The sequence below is a fragment of the Micropterus dolomieu genome, linkage group LG04 (genome assembly GCF_021292245.1).
Source record: "Micropterus dolomieu isolate WLL.071019.BEF.003 ecotype Adirondacks linkage group LG04, ASM2129224v1, whole genome shotgun sequence".
Lineage (NCBI taxonomy): Eukaryota > Metazoa > Chordata > Actinopteri > Centrarchiformes > Centrarchidae > Micropterus > Micropterus dolomieu.
The window spans coordinates 33,395,421-33,415,629 of record NC_060153.1 but is presented as its reverse complement, the minus strand read 5'-3'; the positions used below and the strand labels follow the sequence as shown (position 1 = coordinate 33,415,629).

The window sequence follows — 20,209 nt, the reverse complement described above, 5'->3', positions numbered from 1 at the left end:
TGCACAAAATCTTAGTAAATATTAATATAAATTCAAATATGCACTCAAATCTAAAATGAAGAGGTGTGTCTCATTTTCACAGTGTAGATCTCCAGTTCGGCATTGGTTTGGTGTCCTTGGATCACATGACATGGAAGCTACTGAAATAAATGATGATTTTCCCATAACACTGTTTTGACAATAGTAATTTGTTGACGGTCCCTAAACTGACCCCGGTGGTTAAAAGCGAGCCATCGGAGGTGAGCCAAGCGTACTTATACTGCCAACACTGGGTGAACTGAGTAAGAAGCCGTGACCGGATCCTGGGTGAAGGTCTGTCGAGTATCCAACTTAAAACTAACTTCACTGCCGTTAGTCACCAAAGGTCCCTAACAGGTGGATGCTTATGGGGTTCCTAATGTACAATTTCAGATGAAATTCTATAACTGATACATTTTGATTATTTAGCTCACTTTCCTCACATTTAAGACAGAAATTCATGATAAACAAGATCTTATATGCAATTGTCAACAATATGTTTATAAAGTAAAATAAATAGTTAAATGTAAATGTTAAATGTAAATGGTTAAATCTGAATGTTAAATCTGAATGTTAAATCTAAAATGTAAATGTTTAGAAAATATGCAAATTGACCACGCCCCCTATCGGGTTCTTGCCCACACCACTGACCTTGGATCAGTCATGAGATCCACATGTGAAACAAAGAGTAAATCAGAAAGATTAAGATGGTGTTGGCTGTTGCAAGTAGATTCTTGGACATGGTGGACATACTGTGAGAAGAGATAGAGACTAAGGAAAAGATTTGCACCAACTCAGACACCCGAGTCTGAGTTAACGTTATAAAATGGACAATGCTGAATGGGAATACTGTGGGAGGACACTGTTAATTCACCGCACTGAGAAACAGTTTAATCCAGCAGATGGCGGTAATGCAACATTTCTGAATGCCAACCACCATAAACCCCCCCTCCCCCAAAGAAGAAGAAGAAAAAGAAGAAGATGATGGTGATACTAGGAAAATGTCTAACGTTACTCCAGTACTAGGAGAGATTGAGCGGTTGTGGCAGGTGTGCGGGCTGCCCTCCACGGTGTAGTTCCACCGGTAACATTACCAGCCACACCATTAACGGTAAGTTTGGGTTTCATTTTAATTTCTTAATGCATGCTGGAGGGAGTTACTTTTAGCTAACGTACCTAGCCAGGTAACGTGGGAGTCAAATGCAAGCTAACGTTGAGGTTTTTGTGATGCACTTTCTGTAGCTATGATTCAGAGGTAAGTTAACCTTCAAAGTTACCCATAAAGCTGGATAGCAACAAAACTATCAAGTGTATGAAGTCTAGTCTATACTATTGTATTCTATGCTGTGGTTAACATTCCTGGAGAGCTAACGTCAGCTCGTTCGCTTGCTCACTAACGTTACATTAAGTTGAGGGGGCTTTGCCGCCATATCTGACACTATATGGACTCATGTTTCAGGCGACCACACCGCAGGATAACCTCAACCCACAGGCCCACATACACATCACTGAGAACAGTAAATGAAGTTGTGATGTGTAGGAAGTTAACATTTAGGTTGTCCCAAGTTAAGTTCAGAAACGTTAACTCAAAAAAAAAAAAGAAACATCCATCCGGTTTATCCATCTGAAGTCATTCAGAAGGCATGCTTCAGGAGAAGAGTTGTTCTGCTGTTGCCTGTCTTCTAATATGGCAAAAGAAGTTATTCTGTTTTTTATGTCCTGTCTGTTTCGCCTTCTATCTTTTAGGATGGGCATACCTTCATTTCAAAAGAGGACATTGAGGGTTTGCTGCTACTTGGGACAACACTTTCTGAAGTAGCTTCAGTCCTGCAGATGTCCAGACCCACGTTGTACAAGCTCATGCAGGAATACAACATAAGAGACACAAAATGTTGTAACATTTCTGATGAGGTATTGGATGCAACCATAAAAGAAGGACATCCTTATATAGGAGAAGTTATGCTTGATGGACATTTGCGTGCCAGAAACATTGTGGTACAGAGACGTCGTGTCAGAGACTCTGTAAGAAGGGTTGATGGTGCCGGTATTGAGTCCAGGAGGACAACAACAATACGACGACGAGTATACACTGTTCCTTTTCCAAACTATATATGGCATATAGATGACACTCACAAACTTATTAGATGGAAATTAGTTGTACATTGTGCAATGGATGGTTACAGTAGAATGTTAATGTTCCTCCAGTGTTCCAACAACAGTCGGGCTGAAACAGTTATGGACCTCTTCAGCACAGCCAGCAGAAAACATGGCCGGCCTCTTCACATCAGAACTGATCATGCAGGGGAAAATACCCGGATTTGGGAAGACATGAGAGTGCACAGAGGTGGAAGTTCTGTGTTTACTACCAGCGCATTGAACGATTCAATCGGGACTTGAACAGAAACTGCAGTGATGTGTTTGCGCCCATTTTCTATGAGCTAGAATCAATGGAGACCTTGAATGTAGAAAATGAAACCGATTTATTTTGTCTTCATTATGTGTACATTCCAAGGATCAATAGCACACTGGATGAGATTCAAGCTGCGTTTAACAATCATTCACTTTGCTCTGAAGGGAACAGAACCCCTGTTACTTAACCATCCAGACGCTGCAACTGAAGAAAGAACAGTGGATTCAGCATCAACACCTCATGCACACGACTCCTTTTGCCCACTTAATGAGCAGCACTTACAAGAACTTGTTGTTGCAGTTAACCCTTTTGAAAATGATGGTAACAAGGGAAAAACATTGTATCACAGAGTACAGGAATTTGTATTGCACAAAATTGTAGTTGTGTAACTGTAACTCTTGTGCCCATACTAAAGAATATTAATGTAACATGAACACATTAGTGGTGTGCATTAAGTAAATAATACAAACGTGCACAGGTTTAGTAAATACTAGCTTAGTAAATACTGCCAATGTGCACAGGTTTAGTAAATACTAGCTTAGTAAATACTGCCAATGTGCACAGGTTTAGTAAATACTAGCTTAGTAAATACTGCCAATGTGCACAGGTTTAGTAAATACTGAACAGTTTCAACATGAAATGTCTTAACAGAAAACTAAAAACTAAATTCACATCAAACCTACCCGTTGATGGTTCAATGTGTAGTGTACTCAATGGCTAATGAATTTACTCACTACCATGTTTATTTGGATTTTTTTATGTACTGCTCTGCAATCAGGTTTCTTCTGTAGACTAAACTGTGCTAAAAATGGCTCCATTCATGAGAGCCACCAGAAAATGGTAATAAAATTCATCATCATCTGTGAGGTTCTTACTGTTGACAAAGATCTGAAGCTCATTTGAGCATGTGTGAGTAATGGGAAGGTGTTTTGTGTCATCATGGGCAAAAGTCAGTTTTGGACTAGGAAGAAATCCAGTTGCTTCCTGTTGTAAAAGCTAGGATGTGTCCAGGAGTCAATGTCAGGATAAATGCCCTTTCTGTCTCAATCAGGTTCTTGGCATCCAGACGTTCCCCAAGGTCTTTCTCTACAAGGGTTAAAAAGGTACAAAACTATAGAAAAATAGACATTACACATTTATTTTCTAAACAGATTTATCTCTGCATATCTTGAAGTACATTTGTCACAGATCATAGATTGTGAAGTGGTAGTATTGTCCTTAGCAGGCAGGAAAATATAGAAATAAGACAGAGCACTTGACACAGAGGCCTGTTGTAACATCTATGAGTGTAGTCAAGTTATTCTCTACATCACTAGTTCCCAAACCTGTCCTGGAAAAACCTACCTACTCCACATATTTGATCTATTCCACCACCAGCACAACTGATTCAGCCAAACCAGGGGATAATTTGAGATAGAAAGTGCACAGGGTCAGGCACCAGTAGGGAGTCCCAGAAATATTTACATCCTATTAGATCTGATCCCAATTTAACAAAGTGTTATCAGATCTGCTAAAGTGAGTAGCTTTCTAACCTACTGCTTTGTTTAGAAAGTGTTCTGTATGACTGGTAGGCCTATAGTCAGTCCCTTTCAGAAGCCAGAAAACCCCAAAACCTTCTTTCACACATCGTCCTAGTCCATTAATGTGTAGTATCAAGTTTTCATCAAGCAAATTTAGAGCATGTCAGCGAAAACATTTTTAGTTAACGCACCCGATTACCGTGCACACAGTGGAGAAACTCTCTGATCTTAACCACCATTAACTCTTCTCTTGGTCTTCTGTTGCTTCCCAGAACAGAGTAGTTCGGTTTCAAGAGTGTAGCATTTCCTCCCGGTATCTAACACAGATTGACCTATAAACTTTAAATATATTATTGACATAAATAAAGCAACATTTGTTACATTTTAATATATTTAATCTCTTGGAACAGGGGAGAGCAATTTGGGGTTGAATGTCTTGCTTAAGGGCACGTCGGCTGGATTTTGAATCCCATCATTGATGTAGCATCCCCCTGGTCAGTCCCACCATATAGTATAACACACCAGAAAATAAAAGAAACATAACAAAATACATTTAAAAAAAATCCAAATTCATGTCTATGATGTGGTATTTTACAGTTGCCGTTAACCATGTTACTATCTTGATTTTGGATATATCTGGAAAGACACTTTAGGCCTAAACTATTTGAAAACACACTTAGGGGGAAAAATAGATAGAATATAAAATAATAGATAAAATAAAATAGATCTTGAAAGGTAGGTAGATCTTTTCAGGGAGTTACGCCACAGATACAATCTAATTTATTTAGATTTTAAAAAATTACACTATCCTGGAGTTTCTAGTGACTCCAAGTGATACAACGTTTGCTACCAAAAACATACAATAATACTTGAACAATTTTGAAGTTTTGTCTAGGTAAATATACTAAGAACAAAATAGTTTATGGAATACTTGGGGATTGAGGGGTAAACCAAGAGGCAGGGTTTGGTATGCATTAAAGCAGTGGTTACCAACCAAAAGTACCCCAGGAGGTACTTCTGCAGTTGCCAGGGGGTTTGTGAAAGATTGACAGGTAGCCCAACTAATTAGAAAAAAATATAAAATAATAATTTATTTAAAATTTTATCGGCAGTTTTAAGTCAGCCGTAAGACCTAAAAACCACTGTACCTGTTGCAATTATGTGTAATTAATCGATGAAGCTATATCTATAAGTTGTCAAGCAAATTAATCACCAATTATTTTGATAATCAGTTTGCATAAAAAAGAAAATCTAAATTTCACCTTCTTAAAACAGGAATATTTTGTGTGTTTCTTTACTCCTCTATGACTCCCAAATTTAGGCTGTGGACAAAACAAGACTAGAGCCCTACCAATATGGATTTTTGGGGTATTTTTGATATAAAAGTGAAAAAGAGACTTATAAAAATATATTAGAGATTTATAAACATATATTTTGAAACTAATTTGGACAAACTGCACTTAGAACAGACCAATACTGAAAGCTGTTCTGTATCTGTTATGTAAGAAGCACCTTTTTAAGCAATCTGTAATGCAGAGAGGGAGCAAGTGAGCGAGAATAAGCATGTATTTTACCTTACACATAATCTGCCATTACTAGGCTACTTTCAATGTAGCATACTAACATCTAGTTTATCCCTTTACCAGCACTCTTTAATTCTATCCAAAGCTTCAAGAAACCATTTCTCCACTACCATGTACAGTGTCTACCATCCAGTTTGTCAGCAGTGTAGCCTCCACCACTCAAGTAATGTAACACTAAACATACTGCGGTGACCCGGGAGGAAACAGGAGAGGGCAACGAGAAACGGGATGGTTAGCAAGCCTGGTCATGAAGGTTTTCAGGAGAGGAGAAGTGATACATGATAAAAAAAAACAGCCCTGTAGTCATGTATTTAACATGACAAATGATTAACCCACCAGGAACACTGTGTTCATTCTGCATGCTCCAGTAGACTCTGCTCAGCTGATTGTTTTGTTTTGTGTTGCAGCAGTATTGTTAACAGTTAACAGAGGTGGTGATGGCGCAATGGATAAGATGTCTGCCTTTGGTGTGAGAGACCTGGGTTCAATCCCTTAACCCATCGTTGCTCTAGAGGTGTGCGACCTCTGACATGTATAGCAATTGTAAGTCGCTTCGGATAAAAGCGTCAGCTAAATGAATAAATGTAATGTAAATGTAACAGGGGAGCTTCATAGCGCCCTCTGGTGGGCAAACTATGCAACACTCATGACATGAGTGAGGGACCCCTCTCTCTATTCCTTTTTTAATCAACATATATCAGATGTTATGAACACAGCTACCGATTTAAATGCAATAAGCTCATATTGGCTTATTGAATTTCACAGTTTTCAAGTAACATCACGTTTCAATGAAAACGCTGTTGGAGGGCAAAAAGACGTTATTTTCCACTGCCAGCCAACCAATATACAAGTGGTACACTGTTACTTTGAGTTTGTTACTTTTTGCGTTGCCAAAATGCTGGATGGTTGTTGTGTTTTCGGATTTACTAATCGAGGAGACGAGCCTGGGCTGTGTTAGGTGAGGGATACCCCAGAAGGTAAAAGTAAACATTACCGCAGTGGAGCGGCAGCAGGGACCTGCCGGTTTTTAACAGTAGAAATGCGGCTGGGGATGCTGTAACGTGGATCAGATATGCCCAACACTTGCAGTTTGTGTTCATATGTGTCTTTTTCTTTGTTGGTCTGTTGATTTGCCCTCCTGGTCACCGCGCATGTCAAGTGACTGAAAACTATGAATAGGACTGAACAGTCTTCAAGTATGATTAAAAAACATGCACATGCAATTCCCATCTGTTGAACTCTAAAATGCAATTACAATTACATTTAAGTCTAAACCTACCCCATAGTGCTCAAACACTCGACTAACTGATCATAGCAGCTCTGTCGTTGAATGAGGACATGGTAAAGTATTGCTTTACGCACATATTCATCTTTGTTGTCCATGCTGACAGGGTTTGGAAGACCTTTGATTTGGTATCGCCATGGGTCACAGCATTCCCTGCTTGCTCCAGCTCATCTGGCTGATGGGGGTTTCTCGTCAATTTCCCTGGAGGAAGTCACTGAGGTAGTCAAACAACTCCACAGTGGCAAAGCCCCAGGGATTGATGAGATCCGCCCAGAAATGCTAAAAGCTTTGGGTGTGGAGGGGCTGTCTTGGATGACACGTCTCTTTAACATTGCGTGGAAGTCGGGTACAGTGCCCAAGGAGTGGCAGACTGGGGTGGTGGTTCCCCTGTTAAAAAAGGGGGACCAGACAGTGTGTGCCAATTACAGGGGTATCACACTCAGCCTAAAGTCTACTCCAGGGTGCTGGAACGGAGGGTTCGGCCGATAGTCGAACCTCAGTTTGAAGAGGAACAATGTGGTTTTCGTCCCGGTCGTGGAACAACTGACCAGCTCTTTACTCTCACAAGGATCCTGGAGTGGGCTTGGGAGTATGCCCATCCAGTCTACATGTGCTTTGTAGATCTGGAGAAGACGTATGACCGGGTCCCCCGGGAGATACTGTGGGAGGTGCTGCGGGAGAATGGTGTGAGGGGGGCCCTTCTCAGGGCTATCCAATCCCTGTACATCTAAAGCGAGAGCTGTGTCGAGTACTCGGCAGTAAGTCGGACTCTTTCCAGGTGAGGGTTGGCCCTCGCCAGGGCTGCGCTTTGTCACCAATCCTGCTTGTGATATTCATGGACAGGATATCGAGGCGTAGTCGTGGTGAGGAGGGGTTGCAGTTCGGGGGGCTTGGGATCTCGTCACTGCTTTTTGCAGATGATGTGGTCCTGATGGCATCGTCGGTCCGTGACCTTCAGCTCTCACAGGATCGGTTCGCAGTGTGATGCAGTTGGGTTGAGGATTAGCTCCTCTAAATCTGTGCCATGGTTCTCAGCAGGAAACCAGTCGAGTGCCATCTCCAGGTAGGGAATGAGTCCTTACCCCAAGTGAAGGAGTTCAGGTATCTCGGGGTCTTGTTCACGAGTGAGGGGAGATTGGAGCAGGAGATTGGCCGGAGAATCGGAGTGGGGGCGGTTGTGACGAAAAGAGAGCTGAGCCATAAAGGCAAAGCTCTCGATCTACCGGTTAATTTTCGTTCCTACCCTCACCTATGGTCAAGAAAGCTGACAAACATTCCTGGTTATTGGTGACTTTTTCAATTCAATTCAATTTTATTTATATAGCGCCAAATCACAACAACAGTTATCTCACAGCGCTTTTCATAAAAGAGCAGGTCTAGACCGTACTCTGTGATGATATTTACAGAAGCCCAACAGTTCCCACCAAGAGCAAGCACTAGGCGACAGAGGCAAGGAAAAACTTCCTTTTAAGAGGCAGAAACCTCATGCAGAACCATGGCTCAGGGTGGGCGGCCATCTGCCTCGACCGGTTGGGGTGAAGGAGAGAGAGGGAGGGAGAGAGAGAGGGCGAGAGAGGGGAGGGAGGCAGTGTACACAATATACTCACAGAGGCCTTATGAACTGATTTACAGCTGTCGGTCCTCTGCAGACCACCATGAACCTGCCGGAGCCTTGTACCTGGACAAGAAGCTTTGTTTTGTTTTTGACTCTTTGACCAATAACCAATAAGATTTCCACCACAAAACTCCGAGATCTGCTTGTTTTAGATCTGAGTGCTGAAGGTTTAGATCTGAGACACTTACTCTGTGTGTTTTCTGTCTTCAGTCTCCGAGCAAAGCCGAGTGGCGCCTAGCAGCAGCGGCCTGATGGAGTGTTGGGACTCCGCTGTTTCTTCCCTGAGCTGGACTCTGATCATCGGGGGCTTGGTCTTCGTGCTGCACCAGAGGCGGAACCCAACGCCGTACGGCCGCTACACGCCGGCCGAGAATCGCTGCTGTCCGGCCAGAGTGGCCTGGTTCCTGCAGGAGGTCCCGGCCTTCCTGGTGCCGCTGCTACTGCTGCTCCTCACCGAGGCTCCGGGGAGCGGCGGCCCCGGGACCGTGAGGACGCTGCTGCTCTGCTGCTTCATGCTGCACTACTTCCACAGGTCAGGGGCCCCACCAGGGCTTTATAGGCCACACAATGTAGAGTGAAAAGATAAGTTAGAGTTTAATTAAGCTGCAGAAATCCACACTGAAGCAAACTCAACTCAACTGAAAGACACAAAGCATGAAAAAGCCAGGTCCACACATCACACACTGTGAAGATTAGACTAATTAACCAGCTGACGTAGGCTGTAGACCTGTTCGCCGTACAAAGCGATGGGAGCGATGGGAGACAGAGAAAACAACACAAAAAGAAAGTGCCGAAAGTTTGGAAGGTTAATAAAAAATTCCAGCCGACAGCTGCAGCATCACGTCTGTGTCGCCTGAGCGTCGGAGGAACGGGATGTTTAACGAGCTTTATTACCTGCTGTAATCAGCTGCTCTGCTTGTTTTGGAGAGGAGGAGGCTTCAAACAACTCAGGACCCGGTATTTAGCCTAACTCCATCAGCTGTTCGCTGTAAACACACCACTGCACGCCAGCTGCTGTTTCCCAGCAACACATTTAATGCCGACGTTCGATCTCAGGCGACGTCGGCGAGACTCTCTGACTGTTGGTTGGGATTTATTGGTTTGAAAACAACGGTGGAAAAGAGACGAGCAGTCATAGAAAAACAGCCGACACTCTCCAGTTAAGCCAGTAGCCTCTACTCGCCCACTACTACGCCCCTGAGCAGGGACTTTTTGGGGGGTAAAACCCTAGAACTAAAATTAGACCCTGGTCCCTCCAGTGGAAACGCAGTGGCTGTGTTGGAAACGGGCTAAACTGCCGTCTCAGCAGGTGTCTAACAGGACAGCGAGGCATCGAGTGCTCTTTTCAAACGGCTCGAACGAAGTTTGTTCAGTCTGATTTCTGAGGCGTCTGTTTGGCTTTTCAATAGCTAGTTAGCTGATGCTAAGGCTAGCGTCTCTTCTGACAACCAGAAGAGACGCAAAACGGCGTGCTGACGTCACACGTTGCCGTAAGCGCTGCCCTAGAAGGCTGTTCGAAACTAATGTAAACAGAGCTGCCTTCACTTGAACGTGGCGCCTTCTGAGGCAGCTGCCTTCCGTTTCGAACACAGCCTGTGAGTTCCTCCAAAGGTTCCTAGTTCCTGGGTTTGGTTCCTTTGGTTGAAGTGCATCTCAGAAAAGTTGAAGATCCTGAAAAAGTAAGTGAAAGAAAAACGTAATTTAAGTCAAAAAGTGAAACTTTCATTACACATAAAGTGAAATATTTCAGGCCTGTTTTGTTTTAACCTTGATGATAACAGCTGATGGAAATAATAATATCCATATCTCACTGAGTGTGAAACTGTGAAGTCGGAAGTCTTCCCCATGACTGAACCAGGCTGAGACATTAAAGGCTCTTCTCAGGTCCACATTTCTGTATTATACATTCTTAATTCTAATATTCTAATATTTTGACATACCGCCTTTGGGGTCCTTCTTAATGAATCTTGGGCAGGACAGTGCTGTTGTTTTAACTGTAAAGTGTACCAGAGTATCAAACTGACAGACAGTCGAATACAACACAAAACTTTTGTGCTATTCTGCTCTCTAACACTGAGTTGTTAGAGTTGTTTAGCAGCATGTTTTCAACTTTTGAGATAATCATCAGATCAGCTCCAGCAGCTCACAGGAATGTAACCATGGACCAAAAACCAGGTTCAGGAAGATTAAATCTGCTGTCTGAGGAAACAGAAGCAGTTTACCAGGCATGGAATGTAACTAAGTGATCTTATTACTGTCATGAAGTACGCATTTGTTTTCACCTTCAGCTAATCATTCTCTGTTAATAAATAGGTCGGCGTGTTCATGAACTTGGTTAACCAAGGTTATTATAGTTTTGGATTTTTCATTAGTTTTTATTTTTACTCTGTTTTGACTTTTTGATTTCAATTTAAGTTTAACTAATTTGTTTAATTTGTTTTTAACGTGGGTTTTTTAGTTTAGTTTTTATTTTTTGAAAATGCAATCTACAGTATAATTTATAACCTACAGGTACATACAGAAAACTTAAAGAGCAAACTCACCTAATCCTCCTACCCAGTGGTCCCAAGAAATTCATTACATCAGCCTCTGGCTCTATCATTCTTGGTTAAACAGGTGAAATACAATTGATGGACAGCTGAGAAATTGGAAGATAGTGGAGGCCCCCCTTTGGAGCCACAAACAACAGGTCCTTAGCACCCTGAAGGCAAGTCTGACTGGAAAGAAGTTATATTAATCAAAAAATAGGTGTTAAAACAACGTGAAGCACAAAGAGACAGGTTGGCTGAGATATCAATGAGCCCATAAAACACACACTAGCTGACATGCAGTAAATATAATGATATCAACGAATCACACATCAACTTTGAGCACAGCTGAACTGCCGGTCCAGCCAAACCATCTGCCTCGCAACATCAGTTCTGTAGGCTTATTTAGGTCCTATGAAATAAATAAGTAAATAAACAAAAACTAAGGACATTTACAGTTTCATTTGAGTTAGTTTTGCAAACCTACAACACAGTTTTAGTCATCGTTTTTTTGTAAAGCTTCGTTTTTATTTTTATTTCAGTTAACGACAATGTTTTTCACATCTAGTTTTCGTTATTTCATTAACGAGAATATCCTTTGCTTGGTACACACATAGAGAGTTTAATGGTTACAGGACACCAAGTAATGTCTGTTGTCCCACATTTAGAGGTTTATTTTGAAAGTGGTGACCAACGGTTAACGGCAGCCATGTTGAAAAACAGAACCACATAAACATGAAATGTGTAAAAAACCAAAAAGGTGTGACCTGAGTCTGTTTTTTAGGAGTTTTATCTACAGCTTCTTGACGAGAGGACGACCCGTCCCGCTGTCCATCGTCCTCTACGCCGCCATCTTCTGCTCGCTCAACGGCTTCCTGCAGGGACACCACCTGCTGCACTGTGCCCAGTTTGAAGACACCTGGCTGATGTACGCTCGCCTGGTTACAGGTGGGTCACAGCAACATCCACCAGGAAGCATCACGTTCACAACATATTAATGTTCTCTTAATGTTTGTCAGCATAGAGACTCTGGCAGGAACCAGACTACTGGTTTATGTTAACTGTGTCTTTAGATAATGTTTTGGAGGTCTTTGGGGCACTGAGATGAGTGCCCCAAAGACCTCCAGCATGTTATGTTACAAAGCATAGTTATAGTTATTCGTCCGTATGAAACGCTGCAGTTTGCAAGTGCGTTGCAACACAGAGGAGGCTAACCCTACCTGCTAGCACATAGGTGGTGAGGCTGATGTGCACAGCTGTATGTTTAGCCGGTCAACATGCATATATTTACTGACTTAGGTTTATGACTTATGTGATGGTTAAGGCTGGAATAAGTTGCTTCAGGGTTCTGTCAACGTCTGAAACACAAACTTTGCTAGCTAGAAAGCTAGCTAGTTAGTGACCGGAAGCGCTACTAGCGTTTCTAGCATCACCCCAGGGCTGGAGGCGTCTCATATACACGCACCCAGGGCTTCTCCTACAGATGCCAAAGGGTACCTTCTGCTTCAAATAACTATGCTTTGTTATCCTTTCTATCTTTCTGTGTATATATATATATATCTGTATATGACACCCTGAGATGAGAAAAGGCTCGAGTTTAACATCAGAAAAATTACATCACATCCAAGTTTTTAGATCCTGAAGGCAGCTTGAAGTTTAGCTGAGTGACTTGCCTCCTCTGGCTTGAGCGATGGGTATAATTGAGTATCATCTGCAAACAGTTTGAATAAAGAAGCTTTTCCTGATAATATTGCTTAAAGGAAGCATTTGCAGCTATGAGCCATAACATTATGACCACTGAAGTGAAAAACACTGATTCGCTGGTTACCATGGTACCTGTCAGTGGGTGGGATCTATCAGGCAGCAGGTGAACATTGTGTCCTCAAAGTTGATGTGTTAGAAGCAGGAAAAAATGGGCAAGCATAAGGATTTGAGAGACAAACTGTGATGGCTTGACGACTGGGTCAGATCACCTCCAAAGCGGTCTGCAGAGGTCAGTACCTATCAGAGGTGGACCAAGGAAGGAAAATAGGTTAACTGGTCAGAGGGTCATGGACAGCCAAGACCCACTGATGCACGTAGGGAGCGAAGGCTGACCTGTGAAAAAGTGATGCTGGTTCTGATGGAAAGGTGTCAGAGCACACAGGGCTCACACAGTGGAGTCCAGGCCTGCATGAGGGCTGTTTTGGCAGCAAAAGAGAGACCAGCAGGTGGTCAAGATGTAATAGCTGATCAGGGTTTATGGGGAATAGGATTGTTTCAGTCTGGAGCAAAGTGGAGGACAGACTGACTGACGTTAACAGACATAAAGTGAAACATTAAACATTTATTCAGAGTAACTTTTCCTACAGTCGGAACATGTTAGTGATGTTTCTGACTTGAACAATTAGGCAAGCTTTTTCAGGAGTAATCTTGTCAGCAGGACAAACTTATAGCCGGAGCAGGCAGTTCGTTTCAGAAGCATTTCTGTTCTATTTGTGGAAATTCTCTTTACATCCCGACAGCCATCAATAAATCAAACGCTCTGACACACAAATTAAAATAATCCAGCATCTGTGGCTGCCACAGGGTTTAATAAGCATGGCTAATCATTACATCCTGTCCTGCCTACCTGCCTATCTACCTAAGTGTTTTGGGGGCGTGGCTTTGGAGGGAGGCATAAAGGTAGGGTATTTTTTATTTTATTTAGAATCTAGCCGTCTCTCGCTGGTTTGATTTGGATCTAAAGTCCACGTCAGACTGTCAGCAGAAAGGTTATTCTAGAGAATATTACGCACACTCTGCATTCCACCCTCCTGCAGGCCTGCTGCAGAGAGCAGGGTGTAGACCTCTTTGACCGTCTTGTTGTAGCAGAAAGAGGTTTAACTGGATCCAGGAGACGAGGATGGGCCAAGCCTGCAGCAGAGCCAGGACCACATCGTAGAGTTGACGAACCGTTGTTTGGATCCTTTCAACAACTGCAGGAGCCAGCTCTGAAGGTTCATACTACCCCAAAGGACCGGGATGTTGACGTATCGATTCACAACAAGATCTTCACAAATCAAGTTTTTCTAGTTTTATATATTTATTTATTTAAATGTTTTTTTTCTCTGGTGTTTTTCCACGATCCACAGTCAGCTGAAATGCTTCCAGATGTCTCCTTTGTGCATTATGGGAGATTAGTGTCTATCAACAGCACATTCAGAACAGAGTATGCAGTCTGGAATTGTGACAAAGCGAGTGTGTCCAGACTGGAAATGACTCTGTGTTTGCTCTCCTCACAGAGTGAATGGGCGTTTAGTTTTTCAGCAGCCTGTGTTTGTGCATGACAACATTATTAAAATACCTGGAGACAAGGCCGTAACATGAGTAGTACATAGTTGATAAGACTAAAATGTCTTCAGCTGAATGTGAGAAGCCTGATTACTGATGGATAAGATTTCAACCAGTTACAGTTTACAGGAGACACGTTGTGTGTGTTCAAGAGTCCCGGTGGTTTTATTTTGTTTTGTATGGTGATGTGGCAGTGAGGCGCAGCAGAAGGGCAAAACATCGGCTGCATTAGAATCCATTGATGGGAGGATAATTGTAAGGATGAAGTGAGAAATGTGGCGTTTGAAATAGTCAGTATATGATACAGAACAGGCAAGCCCAGGCAGGAGGACAGTAGGAAACACTGGAGAACGTACTGTGATACAATCAGAAACACAACTCAGGTGGGGGAGTTACCTGGCTGAAATGAGTCTGCAGTAATAGGTAAGGTTGATGGCAAACACTGTTGTTACAGCAGAGAGTCCACATGTCCCCACCATATGGCTGATTTTGTTCTGAAAAAGAATTAAATTGTAACTAACAAGTAAAAACGTTTTCAAAAAAACAATGCAACTTAACTATAGAAGAAACAAATGTGCCTTTGTCCAAAAAAAGTGCAGTATCTCACAAAAGTGAGTCCACCCCTCACATGTTTGTAAATATTTGATTCTATCTTTTCATGTTTCAACACTGAAGACACGACACTTTGCTCCAGTGTAAAGTAGTGAGTGTGCAGCTTGCAGAACAGTGTAAATCTGCTGTCCCCACAAAATAACACATCACACATCAGTGGAAATGTCCAAATTGGGCCCATTTCCCTCCCCGGTGTCATGTGACTCGTTAGTGTTACAGGGTTTCAGGTGTGAATGGGGAGCAGGCTTCTTCATTATTGACCAGGTGTTGCAGGTGAGGATGTGATGAATGACTGTTACTTGTGTGTTTTATGCAGAGTATTTTCGTATTGTCGACTCTGTAGCAGCCTACGCTACGTTCTTTTGATGCACCGTTATGCAATAATTTTACCGAACTGCTGTAATTTGTAGTGAACTACTGTGAACACATCCCCCCCCCCCCCCCACCCTCCCCCCGGTATATTTGACCTAAAATCCAAAATTTTGAAAAGCATTAAAACATTTTTTTCATCCTTATGTCCCCACAACTTTTTAACCAACCTGTTCTCTTCTCGGGTGTCTTATGTACTATTTTAGGCAAAATGTCGATTTGGCACGTGATGATACGCTGCAGTTTGCTATTGTTGCAACACAAAGGAGGCTAAGCCTACAGCTGTGCGCATGGTGTGACGCATGCATAGTAGAAGTAGAACAGGTCAGGAAAAGCGCTTTTTAAACCTTATTTTGGAGCAAAGTCGTCAAACTTTTTCAGCGATTGTTATTAGATTTTGCTGCTGATTCTATTCATGTAGTTTTTATGTCCCGGTGAAAGTGCAGTTGTGGCTCTCTCCACATTCATCCAGACAGGAGCCTGGTCTTGTAAGTCCGAAATAGCTGCCCGGAGGCGTTGCCAAGATGGCTGCCGAGTGGCAGGACTTGCCTAGAAGGATTTGAATATACTTGGGAGCGGACGCTCCTGTTTATACCACTTTCTGCAGTCAGCTTTGGCGGACGGGTTCCACACATGCGCAGTAGATCGGTTCTCGCCCTCGTAGTGCTAATCGCAGTCAGGTCTAGTTTATTTATAAAGCACATTTAAAAACAACCAGAGTTGACCAAAGTGATGACAAGTTATACAGAAGAAGACATAAAAAATAAAACCAGATAAATTAAAACAGGCCAAACAACAACAATCAACAACATACAGCAATAAAACAACACAGATACAAAACAGATAAATACAGACACAAGCGCAGGTTCCCCTAAACAGACTCAAACGCCAAAGAATAAAAATGTGTTTTAAGTTGGGACTTTAAAGTGTTGATGGTGGGGGATGATCTAATAATCAGGGATTATTTGGCTAACAGAGATTGGTTTGATGAAACATTAGGAGAAATATAAGATGGGGCCCGTCCATGTAATCCATGCAGTGCCAACCTGTCATAAAAAACGGGAGACACGGACCCTCCGCGTACCCCCTCTGATGACGATTCTTCCGTCACGTGGACCCTCGCGTACTCGCAGACACAGAAAGTATAATCCTCGCCTTAGGTTTAGGCACACACGTCTGTGACGGTTAAGGTGAGGGTAAGTTACCTCGGGGGACTCTCAACGCCTTGAGAAACAAACTTTGCTAGCTAACTAGCGCTACTAACGTTTGTCAAGCGTGCATATATGACGCCTGAGATGTGAAGAGGCTGATTTAACACAAAGTGACGCCCTTATAACCGGTGGCTTTGAACGTCTCTGCCAGCAGAGTGTTGCTGAGACGAAAACAAAGTTCATTTTCTCTCGATTTGTCTGAAAATGCCTTTTCAGTGTCAGAATGTTGGGATGATGTGCGGCTTGTGAAAAACTGGTCCAATAGTACAAGTCCTTTTAATTCTCTGAATTATTTGAATGTTTGTTAGAAACATTAAGCTTTGGACTGTTGGTCAGACAAAACAAAGCTTTATGAAGGTTCAGAATGTTTCTTAAGTAGCATTTTCAATGCAGTGTTTAACTTGTATTTTTACAGCGTGGTATTTGAACTTTGAACCTGTCTGCTGGTTTTATGCTCTGAAACTAAAATAATCCAGCAGACAGCAGGAGAAGCGACCAACTGGACTGACAGGAAGAACAGGAAAGAAATAATGGGACAGGAAGGATGTCCCTGAGGTAAATCACGCTGCCACCTGCTGTTGGAGAAGGGCCACAGCAAGTGCATTGCCTTACTGTAAACTTCTATCAAGCTTCTTAGAATTACTCATAAGAAGCCAAGAATTGACCAAGTGACTGCGTAAAAGAAATCTTGGCTCAAAGCTGCGTTTAAAGGTTAGTTATCATCTCAGTCCTAATTTAACTGAAGTCTACACAGTAAAATCAACATACCCACAATCACAGAGTGTCTATATGGGTCCACGGTGTTGGTACCTGAACTAATTTCATGTATTTTTTTAAAACTCTTTTTGGAATTTAAATTCTTAAACCTCTTCGCCCTCCTAGCAGCTCTTCCAGCTTGTGCGGTTCAGAACGCAGCAGCGCGTCTGGTTTTTGATCAGCCCAAAAGGACTCATGGGGGCGTCCCTCTCTTGAAAACTCATCTCCTCCGAGAACACTTCCTCTTATAACACCTCTAACTCCTAACCTCTAACATGCACTTCCTGTGCTCTTCTTCTTCTATCCCCTACACTGATCTTGTATTGATTGCACTTTTTGTTAACTCTTACTTCCTTCCCTCGGTATTTACCCCATTGATGTGATATGTACTGTGAGCTCTTACTAGTATGTATTGTCAGTTGTAGATCTGTAGTTGATGCTCTGTTGATGCTTGTATGTTGTTCCTCAAATGGTCGAAAAGGAAACCCAGTACAGCGCAGGCTTCAGTAAACTAAAATCTTTCAGAGCTTACAATATTCTTGCTCATTTAATACTATGTGCAGTCTGTGGATGATGATAAATCAAATTCATTGCACCAGTTCACGGGGCTCCATAACATGTAGTGAGAGGCCACTATTCTCCTGCAGCCCATCAGGACGGCTCAATCACAGACCCACACAGTGTTGAACAATGTTTTTTTTGTAGCAAATATCTCCTTTCCTCCTGCTCAAGTTGACTGTGAAATGTAATTTGTATTCAACAAAGCAGAAGTCATACACTGTTGGAGAATTGGGCCTTTTTGGGTATCTGTAAATATTATTAAACAGAGTAGGCTACTGTCTACAGCTGCTCTGTAGAACAAGTGCCATGAAATAACCTTTTGTGATGAATCGGCGCGATATAGATAAAAGTGAATACATGTGAAACAACACACCTGCATTTTAACATTCACCTGAGCAGGTAAAACTCCTGAGTGGAAACAAATATCGTGCTGATTGTAGAAAGACTGACAGAATACTTGAAATGAAATAATAACCTCTATATATTGATGTCAGAATGTGTTTCCTCAGTGTCGCTGCTCGTGCCTGAGCCCCAGTGTTGGCTGACAGTTACATATGAAAAGATACGCTGGTAAAGAAAGTACAGGGAGGGCTGTCGGCCGGCTAATTACAAACTCTGAAGGTAGGAAAGTTCAGTGTATTACAGCAGCTAGATAACTACTGACATTAACTTACAGCGTCTCCATTAGCGTGTGATGCTCTGACTGGAGCAGCTGATGCGGGCAGACAGGACGCCAAGGTTAGGAAATGGTACGGTCCATTTTAGGGGTGTCAGAAATCCTACTTCAAGATTCTTGAATATAAGGCATGAGTACAGGAAATATATTGTAATATTTACAATTACAGGTAAGAAAGACCCCCCTGAACTGTTGGTTTTGCCTCTTTTGGTGGGTCCAAGCCTTAATTAGGGGGTCAGACTGGATCCTGACTCACACCAGATCCTGATCCACACCAGATCCTGACTCACGCCAGATCCTGATCCACACCAGATCCTGATTCACACCAGATTCCCCCCAATCCCTCCCGTAATTCAAACCCTGGTTATTGGTTGCATTTGAAGCAACATCTGGTTCATGTTTACACCGACACGCGTGCGCCCAGAGTACGTGGACGGCCACTAGATGTGCGTTTTAATGTGGACAGAGATCAGCTAAAACGCTGCTGTGGATCGTATTCGTTTTAAAATAGTGTGGATGGGGCCTCAGAGGATCGAGTGTTAGCCCCGTAACATTTTAAAAGGTGTATATAGCTCTTCCATATTCTTAAAAAAGGCTTGGAAATTAAAGACGGTAATTATTTGTGTCCCGCGACCCTGGATAAGCGGATGAAGATGGATCGAATTATTTGTGTTTTAAAACATTTGTTTTAACATTTCCACCTGGGCACCGGGGGCCAGGGACAACTTATTTATTTATACATTTATACTTACAGGTTTGATTTAGTGAGAGTCAAATATAATGGATCTGACTCCAGAGTAGAATTAACTCATTTAACTCTTCTTAATTTGTTGATTAGGGGCGGCTGTGGCTAAGGAGGTAGAGCGGGTTGGCCGTTAATCGGAAGGTCGGCGGTTCAATCCCTGGCTCCCCCTGGTTGCGTGTCAAAGTGTCCTTGGGCAAGATACTGAACCCCGAATTGCCCCTGGCGGCTGTTCCCACAGTGTATGAGTGAGTGTGAATGTTAGTTTCCGTTTGAGCACTTAGGCTCAGTGTATGAATGTGTGTGACTGGTGAATGCAGATGTAGTGTAAAAGCGCTTTGAGTAGTCGAAAAGACTAGAAAGGCGCTATACAAGTACGGAGCATTTACATTTACATTTGATTAACGACTCTTTGCTGCAAACAGGGTTTTGGATTAAGGCAGGGATATGCATCAGATCATGTCCAACCACTTCCTGTTTGTATGACGCAGGCATTGTTGTGTTCGTGGTCGGACTCATCATCAACATCCACAGCGACGCCGTCCTGCGCAGCCTGAGAAAACCCGGAGAGACCGTCTACAGGATCCCCCACGGTAGGTCCTGACCCACACCAGATCCTGATTCACACCAGATCCCAGATCCTGACTCACGCCGGATTCTGACACACGCCAGATCCTGACTCACGCCAGACCCTGATTCACACCAAATCCTGACTCACACCGGATCACGACTCACACCGGATCACGACTCACGCCAGATCCTGATCCACACCATATCCCAGATCCTGACTCACGCCAGATCCTGACTCACACCGGATCACGACTCACGCCAGATCCTGATCCACACCATATCCCAGATCCTGACTCATGCCAGATCCTGACTCATGCCAGATCCTGAGTCATGCCAGATCCTGACTCACACCAGATCCTGATCCACACCAGATCACGACACACACCAGATCTTGACTCACGCCAGATCCTGATCCACACCATATCATGATTCACACCAGAT

General features: G+C 42.9%; 1 protein-coding gene across 4 annotated transcripts in view; it reads left to right on the top strand.

Moving 5' to 3' along the window:
• srd5a2a (steroid-5-alpha-reductase, alpha polypeptide 2a) overlaps positions 1–20,209 on the top strand; it is a 26,510-nt gene that overhangs the window by 2,831 nt on the left and 3,470 nt on the right. For 2 of the 4 annotated variants that reach the window (XM_046047284.1, XM_046047286.1), the window contains exons 2-5: positions 3,480–3,531; positions 8,642–8,963; positions 11,744–11,907; positions 19,690–19,791. In XM_046047284.1, coding sequence (XP_045903240.1) covers positions 8,683–8,963; positions 11,744–11,907; positions 19,690–19,791 — 547 coding nt within the window. In that variant the 5' untranslated portion in view covers positions 3,480–3,531; positions 8,642–8,682. Of the gene's footprint in view, positions 1–3,479; positions 3,532–6,049; positions 6,075–8,641; positions 8,964–11,743; positions 11,908–19,689; positions 19,792–20,209 lie in introns of those variants that run through there. The other 2 variants (XM_046047282.1, XM_046047283.1) reach the window with 2 other exon arrangements.